This window comes from Arachis hypogaea, chromosome 19 (genome assembly GCF_003086295.3).
Source record: "Arachis hypogaea cultivar Tifrunner chromosome 19, arahy.Tifrunner.gnm2.J5K5, whole genome shotgun sequence".
NCBI classification, from domain to species: Eukaryota; Viridiplantae; Streptophyta; class Magnoliopsida; order Fabales; family Fabaceae; genus Arachis; species Arachis hypogaea.
The window spans coordinates 486,899-501,257 of record NC_092054.1 but is presented as its reverse complement, the minus strand read 5'-3'; the positions used below and the strand labels follow the sequence as shown (position 1 = coordinate 501,257).

Here is a 14,359-nt window from a genome sequence, read left to right as displayed (position 1 = left end):
TAGCCTCAATGAAAAATACAGCTAACTTCGTTATGGAATTTGTATATAATACATGTTCTGAAAGACAATTAGGACATTTTAAGGCAAAATAATAGAATCCTTTCCAAAAATTAACTAAAAGAAAAGTCCTAAAACAAATCATAAAACCATGACACTGCTTAATTATTCAAAAATTTGAAACAGAACTACATTTCCAGAAATATAAGATATCACATAGAATCTTAAATTTTCACACTAAGGGATTTATTTCTAGTTATTTTTGTCTCTCCAACCCCTCCTCTGTGTGGTATCTAAACTAATTTTCATGATAGATTGAGCGTAATCAATAATCTGAATGTTCAGAAAATCTAATCCAATCTAAAAAGTATATATGTTTAACCATTTTTTATTATGTGAGTATCCAACCGAAAACCATATAGCAATAATATTAATATAGAGATTGTTATTATTATGGAGAGAAATCAAGTAACATAGTTACTAAGAAGACATGGTTACTAAATTTTTATTATGAGTTGACAAAAGTCAACCACAAAAATTTAACATTTTACATTGGAACATTCTTAATGCATGGATATACTTATAAAAACTTTTTTTCTGCAGTGAATGAAATAATTGAACACTTTATTATTACAACAGGTTGAAGAGGAAGTCAATGTGATTGGGGTCACACATCACAACATATGTTAACTTTAATGTTCGTAAGTTTAAATTCCTATCTTGTGTACAGTCCATCATAGTTTTTTTTTTTCAGTTTTATGCATCGAGAATATTTATTTATAGCATTATGCTAAGTATATATTAAAATTAGTCACTAATATAAAATACATGTTGTGGTATAAATATACGTTGAAAATAAATATATCAAAATTAATATTTTTTTTCACACCGAAATTCATTTTTTGTAAGTCAAAATTAGTATAATCTAATTAAAAATTCATATTTTATGTTTTACATTTTTTACTTAATTAATAATTTATAAGTCAAAATTAATATAGTCTGAGTTGAATGTCTGTATTTTGTATTTTTGCAATTTTACTAAGTCAAATTTGTCTCTCATACTCTCATCAATATGACAAAAATAAATGTTGCTTGAATGTTCTTTCAATTAGATATGATGACGAAGGTAGAATGTCTTTGTTGAAAAACAAAACTTAGGCCCAATTTGAGTAAATAACTTAAATAAGTTCTTTTGGAAAAAGAGTTTAAAGCATAAGGACTTTTATTAATTTCAGTTTATAAATAAGTTATTTTGTGTTTGAATTTTTAGTTATAAAAGTACTTATTTTAAAGTTGTAGTGTTTAGATAAATAACTCAAGAAATAATTTTTTTTTTTACAAAAGAGAATGAATATTGAAATAACGATAATAACAAATACTTTCCAATATTGAATGTTGATTTTACATAACCTAATCACTAATATTGTGTATGATATGGTAGGTGAAAATAAAAAATAAATATAAAATGTGTGTCAATGTATATTTTGTTGCTATTTTTTATTTTTTTTCTCCTATTAGAACTCCCTTCTCCTTTATTGAGGTCAAGAACTTGCTATAATTAACTATGAAAATAATAGCAAGTTATAAAATCACATGTGAAAAAAATAAAATTAAAACTGAAATTTCATTCCACAGTTAAATACAAATTTAATAATAAAAAATAGAGTGATAAAATAATAAAAAAAAATACTTAGAAGGAATATATGTTCAGATGCAATATTGTCTAAAAATGAAAATAGTGGTGGAGGATAAATACTTCCATCACATGAATCATTACGTGAAAATGGTGAGGTTTGGAACATTGCGTGTGAATGATGGTGAAAGACCAGTGCTTTTAGTATAAGAACAATATTATCAATTCGTTTGCTTTTAGTATAAGAACAATAAACTAAGGTGAAGAGCAATCGTTTACTTTTAGTGGATACACATTCTAAGAAATTGTTACTCTGAATGTTTTGTTTTTCAGCCGATCAGTGAATACAACATGGACAATCTTTAAAAGTAAATTTATTTTGTTAACTTTTTTCTTAGTTAAACTGAAGTACTAAGTTGAAAAAATACTTAGGTACAATCATCTATATATATAAAAACAACAGAAAGTATAAAAATAACAAAAAATACTATTTGTACATTAAAATTAGTCACTAAAATCAGCCATCAATATATTTATATATAGATACATGTGTGATTTAATTTATTTTTATTGTGAATTTATATTTTAACATGTATTTTATACTGGTAACTGATTTTAATATACACGTAGCATAGTCCAATATAATAATATGAAGTATTACCATTGTTGAACTATAACAAATAGAATCAACAACAGCAGCAACCGCAACTGAAGCTAGACTCTTCTAGTAAATCTTCGCCAAACCTTTCAACATTCTCAAGCTTCTCATTGTGGGCCCATAACTGGACTGGGCCCAACATAAATTTTGGTAACCGAAACATAACGCAAAATAAAAAATGCTCTATCATGGACCCCAAACAAGAGATGTTTAAGAAGTCTTACCATGATTTTTTTAACAAAAGATGAATTATATAATATATAATATAATAATGCTAATTCTAAAATATTTTATTTCACAGTGCATAATACAGTTGTTCTCTTGTTGAGATATGCTTGAAAATTTTATAATATCATTATTTTCTATATTGCACATTTAAAAGCATAATCATGCTAGATAACCAATTATCCGGGCACTATTCTTTTATCTTCTTTGTAAAATAAATGAATAATGTGTTACATATACGTGCATAAGTATTGACCAATGCGGATCTGGTATTTATTTCCCAAAGGTTCCACGAAATTACAGTGATTCAAACCCACTTAATATAGTAACATATAATTGGTAGATAATGATATCCAATATCCTTGTATAATAGGCATATGCACAAGTAGATGAAGTCAATTCTAAAGGCATCCTTGACTCTACTTGAAAGAAAATTCTTAGTTTAACATTGGCAAACAAAAAGAATTAACTAGCCTTTTGCACGATCAAAATAATTAATTCCCATGTTACTATCTTTATAAGAATTTTGATCCATTTTCTCTCTTATAACATCACATCATAGCTGCCCACTATTTGGTTCCATATCTTTTCTTGTCTCAGCATTTCATTTCTTTTGTCCTCATCCTCACATACCTTCCATTTTCCCCACAATTTAAAATTTGAATCAACAAAATTTTCATGTGATGATCATACACATCACCACTTGCGATGTCTTTTCATTAGTATCTTATCAGTTATCACTTAGTAAAACGACACCCAAGTAGCTAGCTAGGGATCTTAATTCCTTTTTCAGCTAAATATATGAAAAACAAAGAGAGAATTATAATTAGCTAGGGTTCTTCATAGTTCATACTGAAATACACAACAATTATTTATTTATATTATATGCCCTTGATAATTATTCAGAAATGTAGATAAAGTTAAAGTCAGGGTGAAAACTCAGATGCAGTCGACTACATATGAAGTTGGTAACTGAGAATCGTTAGATGATTTGATTGATTTGATTAAATTTTCATCTAACAACTCTCGGCTATCAACTTCACGTGAAATCGACTGCACCTGAGTTTTTACTTAAAGTCATTTACGAAAATGATGAACTATATATATATATATATAGAGGTTAGGATTAAGGAAGTTAATTAGGACATAAGAAGATATATAGAATAGAATATTATGATGATGAAAGTGGTAATTGCCATGCGGACACAGTGAGAAGAAACCTATTCTGCCACCCCAAAGAAATGGCTCTACCCTGGTCCCTTTCAGAAATCCTGAAACCACCGCCGGCGGCGGCGGCGGCATCATCATCAAATTGAAGTGGTGGAGAATAGTAATAATGAGTCCTCATCTTGAGAAGAAGCTTAGCTTGCATGAGAGATTTGGAGCTCATCTTCATGGCAACAAAACCATGATTCTCCATTCTGGCTTTCCACGCTTCCATCCTCTCATACTTGGGACAATCCACGCCGTCCATGTCCATGTCACAGTTGAGCATGCTCTTGATCTCTTTCCCGAGAAGCTTCTTCTCAATCCTCAACCTCTCTGCGCTCTCGAGCGGAAGACAATCATCAAGGGAATCAAACATGGCGGCAAAGTAATGCAATGACTCTGTGAACCGAGACAAGAACGTTCTAATGCTCCTGCTACCTTCTTGCTTCACCAGCACCACAACCGAAGGCCTGAGAGACCGTACGAATCGCAATGTGTCAGAGAAATTCATCAACAAACTGCTGTTACTCGCACTGTTGAGGTATGAAACAAGGTTCACTGCAACACTCTCGTTCTTCTTCTTCCTCAGATTCGTGATCCTGGACCCTCTCAACAACCCTTGAAACTCGAACACAAGGTTACCGAAGCCTTTGGAGAAGCTCACCAATCTGGACTCCGTTTCTTGAAGCTCCTTCAGAGTGGTGCCGAATCCGGTGATCCTTAGAGATATGCGGTTTCCGCTTGAAGCTTTCTCTGAGAGTGATTGGATTAGAGAAGGCCATTGGAATCCGTAGGAGACGTCAAAGTCAATGACATGGATTGAACGGTTGTTCCTGTCTTCTTCTTCTTCAAAGGCTTCTAAGATTGCTTGGTTTGCAGTGAAATGAGCGAATTGGTAGTAAGGTGAGACTCTATAGAGATCTGTGAATGCAAGAAACTCTTCTTCACATGTTGGCTCCTCCATGAGCATGTCATAGAATGGAGATTTCTTTGTGAGGAGCCTGGCGGCGAGGCCATCGGCGAAATACGCCACGACACGCTCAACTGAATCACCTGTTAGGGAAACTGTTTGGTACAGATCTGTGAGATTGTCAAGAGATGCAGCAATGTTGTTGCTGTCTTCGTCAATGGCGGTGGCCGTTGTGAGGAGCAAGTGGATGAGATTGTTGTTGTTGTTGGTGCCTGGTTTTCTTCTTTGGAGGTGGTGATGGTGGTTATGGTGATCTTGTCTTAGCATGTTTTCCCTGACTTGGAGGAGCCTCAAGATCTTGGCTTCATAGTTCTTCTTCTTTTTCTTCATGATCATGTTGGTTTCCCTAGAAGAAGGAGTAGTAACTGAAAGGCTAAGGTTCAGGAACTCATAATCTTCCTCTGAGTAGTCTTCCATAATTTAAGTGTGGGGCTTGGGGAGGAGAAAGAATACTACTCACTACTCACTACTCACAAAAATTCTTTTCATGTTTCATCACATGCTGTATTTATATATAGAGAGAAGAAACCAAGGTGGAAATAAAGCTAGATATTTGATACATGAGAGATTTTGTTTGCAATAATAAGACGGAGAGATTAGCATGTGTATGTGTAGGGGGTATCTTGGAAAACACACACATTGAAGTTTTCATTATTACTATAAAAGTAGTGTTAAGGAGCCAATAGCTTAAGCGTAAAATATGCTAAATCTTTGATTTATGAATAAAATGAACATCAATGACTTAAGCGTATAATGGGCTAAATCTTTGATTTATGAATAAAGTGAACATCACCTATACTATCCAGACTAATCATTCGGATACCAGGAATAATACTCTTAACCTTTCGGATCTGGAACTCTAATACCATGTCATGAAACCACTCATCTCAAAAGCGTAACCTGATAGAACAATGTAACACTAATAGTCATATCTCTAATACTTTCTAAACCTTCATTGTACATATTGTACGCTTAGGCCATTGACTCCTTATACTTTCTCTTATTATAATAGGGAAAGTATGAGAAGTGAATGGAATATTTTTACAATATGTACAATGAAAGTTTAGGAAGTATTAGAGATATAATTATTAGTGTTTTTTTTCCATCAGCTGAAACTTTTGGAATGAATGATATCATGACATGGCATTAGAGGTCTAGATTCGAAAAGTCAATAGTTCGATTCTTAGTGAATCTGAAAATTAGTTTAAGCAATTGTCTTTCTAACGGGACTCATTATAATAATATTAAAATGATGATGAAGGGGAAGGGGAAGGGAAAGGTGGTGTTTTGGGGGGTATTACTTTCGTTGGTAGTTGAGATGGCTTGCAAAATGCCACATGCATTCGACAACAGACTGCAGTGTCAAATGGGGGAATCAAACGTACCGTCCTTAGCAATAATTATTTGTCTCTATACTACACTCTTTCTTTTAATTATATCTTCTTCATCTTCTATATATACTACTAGTATATAGTATATTCTATTATATTCCTAATTTTCTCCACCACTTCGTTTGAGCCTGCAACTTGCCATATTTTGGGTTATAACTATGGTAATCTGAAGTGAATACATACATTGAACTTGGCTAATTCATTTCAAAACGTACTAAATATACATAAGTCAATGCCATCCATGTTAAGTAATTAATATGATTAGACTATTTTTTTATGGAAACGAAGAAACTAGCTAGGATCCCCTATTGTTCTCAAAGTGTTTGCTAATTGGCAGAATTGAATGCCTCTTACAAGGTTGTTGGCCTTGTTAGAATATATTCCCTCATTTACATAGGGATCCTCTGCATATAAATTCACCTTAATTCAAGCTATTAATTAACTAGTCATATGCCACGACAAATGGGTACTCCCAAGTGTGAACTAGACTAGGATCGGATCATTCTTATTTTAATTTATTAATTTTGGATGGACTACGTACTAATATTGTTAAATAATGCTTAATTGATCTTGATCAATTCTAATTGTTTTGGTGGTAATAAAACTTGGAATATGATTGTAGGGACAGAATTGGTTTGATGTTTTCCTGAAAGCATCTCCCAATGTGAATATAGGCCGCCTTGATTGCATCACCAGACACCAATATAATATACATATATTCATTCGTCCCTACCACTATCACACAACAATTCAATAATCTTTGGAAAACTAATTAAATCATCATCATCATCATCATCATCATAAGAGATGGATTAAGGCATGTGGCATATATATTCATTGTTAGAATATAATTAGGATCAATTAAGATCAATTAGCATTATTTAGTATATCTGAATATTTATTATAAGAGATTATGTCTTTATTATTATGATTTTCTTAGTACCTATAAATATCCTTTTATATTGTATCATTTTAGACAACTTGAATACACTCAATAATATATAAATCCTTCCTCCTGTTTAGTCTCTTGTTTCTGACATGGTATCAGAGCCATGGTATCCTCCTTGAGGAGGATAGGTTGTTTTCGTCTTTTGCACTTTTTTTTTCTATGTCATTTTTCTTTACCTTTTGTCACTCTTTTGATGCTTTTTCACCTCACCGACTAGCATATTCTCTCCGTCTTGTATCCTTTCGAGTCGAATGATCAAACATCAATGTCATCCGCTGTTTTTCTATTCTCATAAAGAAATCATATAGTTTTTACTCTCTTTCGTCAGTTCCGTCTGCGCTTTTTTCAGACAAACGACAATTCCGTCTGCGCTTTCTTTGAATAAGCGACAGTTCTATTTGCACTTCTTTCATACAAATCCTAATTATATTCTAACATTCATCATAAGAATGGATTTGAACAGAAAATACGATTAATCATATCCAATGATCTAATATAAGAATGTTTTAATTTCCTTATATGATATTTCTTTTGGGAAAGATGTTACGTTGGAGTTGATGTTTGAAACAGTCGTCGTGAATATATAGCAGTGAATGAATAAGCATCTCATAACGTCACTTCAAACATGGAAAAAAGTACTAATTATATTAAACTCTTGGTTTGTCCTACTAATGGTGGACATATACACAATTAACTTGTTAAACTAAACTACTACAATGACATAATTATAATATGCGTGCTCTACTTAATTATATTAAATAGGACACAATTATATGCTGCCTCATGCAATCTAAGCCTGACATATGGCTGCTTATGTATTATGTATATCTAGCTAGTAAATATATAAATGGAGAATAAACTACTTAAAAATATGATATCCAATAATTAAGTAGGTTAATATTATTTTTTTAGTCAATAAACTTTGTTATTTTGTTTTTAGTATTTTTAGTCATTAATTTAATTATTTTAATCTAATAATTTAATAATATATTTTTAATTTATATTTTTAATATTAAAAATTAATTATAAGTCAAAGTATGGAAAAAATAAGTAGTGAATTATTTTAGAAAAAAGAACGGGAAAGACGGGAAAAGAGAGTGATGAGAGAAAGATAGAAAAAACAGGGGTTAGTGTCAGACATATCCACGTGAGGTCCCTATCCAATATCCCACACCAAACACAACATCCAAAATCATTTCCTTCGTCTTAATTATTTCTCTCTATCTCCTTTTCCTTTTTTTTTTTCTCTTTGCAACATTAATAATAAAAGAAAAAAATAAATAGGTCTTTGATCTTTTGTTTCATAAATATTTTTATTTTTGATTATTGAAAAATATTTTTAAGTTTTTGACCTTTACAAAATTTGGATGGATCAGTCCCTCCGTTTAAATGTTTCCGTCAGAGACTGATCCGTCCAAATTTTGTGAAGGTCAAAAATTTAAAAATATTTTTTAATGGTTAAAAACAAAAATGTCTATAACAAAAAAAATCAAAGACCTATTTATCTTTTTCTCTAATAATAATAATTATTATTATTATTATTTGAAGCTTACATATAGATGGAAAAGTATTAGCAAAAATTTAGACTAAAATTTCATATACATATATAAAACTGTGATGATGAAATTTTATATGTATATGTTTTTAATTAAAAATTAAAAATAATTTATCAATAAATTATAATTTAAATACATATAATCTTTTGAGAAAAGGACAAATAGGTCTTTGATCTTTTGTCCCGTAAATATTTTTGTTCCTAACCATTGAAAAATATTTTTAAGTCTCTAACCTTCATAAAACTTGGACGGATCAGTCCCTCCGTTCAAATACCTCCATCAGGAACTGATCCGTCCAAATGCCGTCAGGGACTGATCCGTCTAAATTTTGTGAAAGTTAAAAGTTTAAAAATATTTTTCAATGATTAGAAAAAAAATATCCGTAGAACAAAAGGTTAGAAATATATTTATCATTTTCTCTAATCTTATTTTTTTTATGTTTGTGTAAAATTTTTAAATTTGAGTCTCACTCCTAATTAAAAAAAAACGAAGGCAATTTATGATTGAGGGCCAGGGGGGAGTAGAGTAGAGTAGAGTAGAGTAGAATGGAAAAGACGATGATGAATGTGGGTGTCAGAGAATGCAACCCCACGTGAGGATTCTTTATTTCACTTCCTCCATCGTATCAAAGTGTGAAGAAACAAGAACAAGAACACTCTTCCAAAATTATTCACTTTGCGTGACCATACCCTTTGCGTGCTCTTCTCACAAAAAAATATGTGGACGGGGTGAACACTGAATACTCATATCTGAATCCACTTCCATCTCTTGTCTCTTCTATATTCCAATCATGTCACTCACTCCTTACATCCATTATCATATTCAAATCACTCTACTTTTTCCTTTCCTTCTCTTATTACCAACTTTTTTCTTTATATATTATTCCACTCCTAATTTAATCATTAACATGTTATTCCAATATAATAATATATAAACATAGATTTGATCTTTGTATTTAGTGTGTGGAAGATTTGATCCGTGTCTTGCTTTTTCAAGTCTACAAAATCTGTTTAGGTGAATAAAATAAACGCGTGTGCAAGTTTTTATCGTTAATAATAATATCCAATAATTTTAAAAAGTATATATCTGTGCGTGTGTTATAACATTTTGCAACAAACAGTGAAAGAAATAAAATCTTGTGGCCTTGCACCTCCACATGACACGATCCGTGAAATCTTGGCTATGTTTTTTTTATTTATTTCTTGTGTATAGTAAATACCTTTAATTAATTTATTTTTATAAGTAATTGGGACATGAGCACCTAGACGTTACTTTGTCTGCACCCTATATATATATAAGAAGCAACTATTTAATTTATATACTATTTTAACTTAGCATTTAGCATAATAATAGCTGTTATTATTTTCATTAAGCATATCATTATGTGGCAGCTTTTTGGGGATAATCATCATGAACTGTACCTATATTTATAGGGAACGGGGATCTTCCTGATTTTAGGATTCCTGGCATTAGCTTTCTAAACAGTTGGTACTATATTCTAATTAATCAATAAATAAAAAACATACATTACTACTTATACACCAGTGACTGCAATATAATATTTGAAAAAAAAAATTTTAATGTATCTAAAATATTATTATTTTAATTATTTTAATCGTTAATTTTAATTAATATATATTATATATTTTTTATAATTAAAATTTACAAATAAAATTATTAAAATATTGATATTATATTTAAAATTTTTTCATAATTTGAGCTGTGTCAATAACTTCATCTATTTTCTATATTTAACTATTAAATGAAATATTAGACATAAGAGTATATTGATAAACGGGATGTGAATCAATAGATACAAAATCTCACACTCATTATATATATGAAGCATTTTTCTTAATTAAGAAAGATAATAAAAAAACTTTGTATCCGTACGTTGCAATGTCAAATTAAGTATTAATCAAACACCGGATGTCAATATAATATATATTATTATAAACTTTGTATAGATAAACCTTTCATAGTAGATACACGGGACTGAGAAAACAAAGTGACATATATAAATCAAACATTTATGCTTTGTTTTTCTTAGTAATTTGTTGAATATTCTTGTTCCTCTTAATGTTTTTAAGAAACTTCTATTCCTTCACAAGATTTTATTATTATTTTGGACATAATATTTGTCTTTCTCCAATTTGATTCCTTATATCAAATACATTAAATATTTTCTGCAGAATCAAAGCATAAATTCAAGATAGAATGCTTATCTGAGTTATCTTCAAACTAAAAATAGTTAATTTTATGAGTGATATTTGTTTTATTCTCTCCCTTCCGTTATGATCATATTCTGCATAGGGAAATGTTACAAATTTAGTTTATAAGATCAACTGTATTAAAATAATTTTAGATTTTAAATTTTATTAGCCATATATAACACAAAGAAATTAAATATCGCAAATTTTTATTTGTATGTTAGTACTTAGTACTCTCCATTGACTGATGGTTGATATTTACATAAAAAGAAGGGAATTTTTTTTTTTTTTTGGGTTTTAATTTGAAAGAAAGATGTAGGATGTATTAGTCTTTTTAAGTGGGCCATGGAGGTACATGATCGAATTCAGGAAAGCCATGTACCATATTTTTGCTCTAAAGAAAGCCCATTTATTATTATTTGTGCTCCAAAGAAAGCCCATGTACCTAACTCATGTTTCTACTATGGGTTTAAACCCGTTTTGTTCTTTTAGTGGATACATATATTATTGCATAATTTACCATGAACACTAGATTCAGGACTAAAATAAAATAATCAAACCCAGTCTTTTGAAGCTTAAGCCTCGAGCTTCTTTTGGTAAACAAATAGTACTCCAACTGATAAGGTGAGTCTTTTTTTGTTGGTTATTCAATATCTAGATAAAGTTTTGCTGAAATTTTTATTTATTTTGTTGCAAATATCCTTTAGAATTTTGCTATGTTACATCATAAACAGGGTTTTTACAATGACTGACAAAACAAACATAAAATGGTACCCACTATCAAAAGACTGGATTAAAATTAACATTGATAGTGCTGTTAAAAAGAACCTCGGAAAGGCAGGGTGTGAGAGACTGCTGAGAAATAGCCAAAATCAGTAGATTATAGGGTTCACCAAGAATTTGGGTGAATGCTCCGCGTTTATTATGCATCGGACTAGAAACTACTTGAATTTTGGGGTTTAAGAATGTCTACTTGGAGTGTGACTTCAAATTTGTTACAGACAGCATAAAGAAAGGATAAGATAGCACAAAATCAGGTTCAGTCTTGTATAGCGGAATACAAAACATTCTGTCTAGAGATTGGCGAGTCCTTATCAATCATACCCACTGGTTGGCTAACTCTTGTGCAGACTGGTTAGCAAATTATAGTCTTGAACAGGACTAAACTATTAAATACTAGAACTCTCCGTCTATGAGTCTCGGTCATTATTTGTTTGGTGATTCTGTTGGGATCTTTTAGCTCCGAAGAACCACTAGAATGTAGTTTCCTTTGTTTTGGGTCTTTGGCCCCTTTGTAAACCGAAAAAAAATAAACAAATATAAAATTCATGTACACTAAATAAGACTTGTTCACATCTAATTTCTCTAAAAATATTTTCTATCACATGCAGAAAAGTTGCATCAAATTTAGAAAAAAAATAATAAAATTGGACCTTTTTGTTTTCAAAAATATTATTTTTACACCAAAAATAGTCACTAAAATCAATAGTGATACATATTTTGATATACATAAAAACAAAATAAATAACACTCACATAATCATCTTAGTATGAACGTTCTATATTTTATGATGAACGTTCTGTATCTTATGCAAAGTGTTATACAAAAAATAGGGTCCCTTGTAATGAATTTCCTACTATTTTATGATCAGTGTCCGCCACCAACGACCATAGAAGCTTTGGCCGCATCAGATTTCTTTATGGACGGAAGCATGACAATTGCCATTGCACCACTCACAGCCGCCGCTATCGCACCCATCACGAAAGCAGGCAAGTTCCCACCGCCGAACCAGGCATCTACTTGTCCACTCACTGTTGACACTATCATCTACATACACATTTTATATAATATAAATTTGAGTTAATACATACCTTATTAAATTAATTCCATATCCCCAATTAATTAAATTAAAATAATATATATACAAACCTGTGGGATCACAATGGCAAGATTGAGAACCCCAAGAGACAAGCCTTGGCCTGCTCCACTGGTGGCTGAGTAGACTGATGCTAGAGCAAACGGAACGCTGAAATTTATCTGAAAACAAAAATAGACCACTGCATAAGCTAAAAGGAAGTTGCGAAATTAATAAAAGGAGAAAATAGGATCGATGATTACCGCAAGTGGAATACCGATGATGGCGAAGAAAGTCATGGCACCAACCCTTACGCCGGTAGCTGGAGGAACATAATGGCCGGCACGATGGCGGTCAAACTCAGCGACCTTGGTGATGTAAATAGTAGAAAGCAATCCACCGGAAAGGATGAAGTTAACAATACCCCAAAGGTTCTTTGCTCCACCCATGATATTGCTAGCTGGTTCAACCCCCAATGACATAACTGCCAAAACGATGGCGTTTATCATCAAACCCAACGATCCAGCGCGGACACCCTTGTCGTAGGCCTCGTCACCCACATTACCACCGTACACCTCCTTCCCCATCCAGTCGGTGTTGAACAAGAAGAATGGGAACCAACCGATCCAGTTGATAGCTGTTACAAGCATTAAGATCCACATTGGCTTCTTCAGCTCCTTCAACGCCCCAACGATTTCTCCAAAGCATCCTGCCGAACGAGAAGAGTCCTCAGTGCCTTCAATGTCCTCATTTTTCTTGGCCTCTGAGAGGGGAACATCTTCAACGAAGAACATGGCAAGGCCGGCCAGGGTAAGGAGGAGAAGGATGGAGATGAAGAAGCAGCTCTTGAGGTTAGCGCAGAACTTGTCACAAGCCTCCGTGTTCGAGAATGGAAACGCTTTGTGTAGGTTTTCATATGAACCTGCCGCGTAGCCGAGGATGTTACCTATCGCCATGAAGAAGGAGAAGAAGGCATTGGCCATTCGGATCTTGCCTTCGTCTCCGGCAGACAGGTCGCCCAAGAAGGCGCGGCAAGGCCCTTGGAGCATATTGTTGGCCACGTCTAGAACCCAAAAGCCGATGACGAATATGGCAACAGCTCGAGGGCGGGTTTTCTTCGTAATGTCGTCGCCGAAGGAGTGACCGAGGTCAGCAGCGTATCCGATGAGAAAGACGGCGATGATGACAGAAAGGGCTCCAGTGATAATAAAAGGTTTACGACGGCCAAGTCTTGAGTTGCAACGATCACTGTAGTATCCCACAATGGGCTGGACTACCATCCCGGAGATGGGACCACACAGCCAAATGAAGGAGGCCCACACATGTGGGACCCCCAACAGTTGGACGTATGGTGTGAGCAGGGACAGTTGTAGGGCCCACCCAAACTGAATGCCAGCTGCAACGGATGCAACTGAAATAATCTTCAAAATGGGTGTGATATTCGTCGTTGTAGCCGTCTCCAGCTGAAGTGAGCTCTTCGTTGGGGACTCCATTTTAGAAACACGTCCCTTCCGTTTCCTTCGGTTCTTGGTTTTCTTTTGAAGCAAAAAATGGATTAATTAGTCTGGAATTAAATCAAAGGAGGATTCAGAGATGTTGCTTAGCTTATTGAGAACGAATGAAAAGTGCTTTAATTTATAGTTTATGCATGCATGGATAACTCCAAGCACACCTCAAAGTCATGATTGTTAACCGCTTATCCAGGA

The 14,359-nt window shown here is 32.8% G+C and overlaps 2 protein-coding genes across 2 annotated transcripts; both read right to left on the bottom strand.

Moving 5' to 3' along the window:
- Positions 1–3,606: 3,606 nt before the first annotated feature.
- On the bottom strand, positions 3,607–5,323 carry LOC112752040 (scarecrow-like protein 21). Its single transcript, XM_025801412.3, has one exon. It carries the CDS (start codon positions 5,107–5,109, stop codon positions 3,685–3,687), a length of 1,425 nt encoding a protein of 474 aa, XP_025657197.1. The 5' UTR covers positions 5,110–5,323; the 3' UTR covers positions 3,607–3,684.
- A 7,106-nt stretch (positions 5,324–12,429) lies between these two features.
- On the bottom strand, positions 12,430–14,149 carry LOC112752041 (sucrose transport protein SUC8-like). The gene is made up of 3 exons (XM_025801413.2): positions 12,917–14,149; positions 12,728–12,835; positions 12,430–12,625 (listed from the first exon to the last, which is right to left on the bottom strand). The coding sequence occupies exons 1-3, from the start codon at positions 14,144–14,146 to the stop codon at positions 12,446–12,448; spliced, it is 1,518 nt and encodes a 505-aa protein (XP_025657198.1). The 5' UTR covers positions 14,147–14,149; the 3' UTR covers positions 12,430–12,445.
- Between the last annotated feature and the right edge of the window lie 210 nt (positions 14,150–14,359).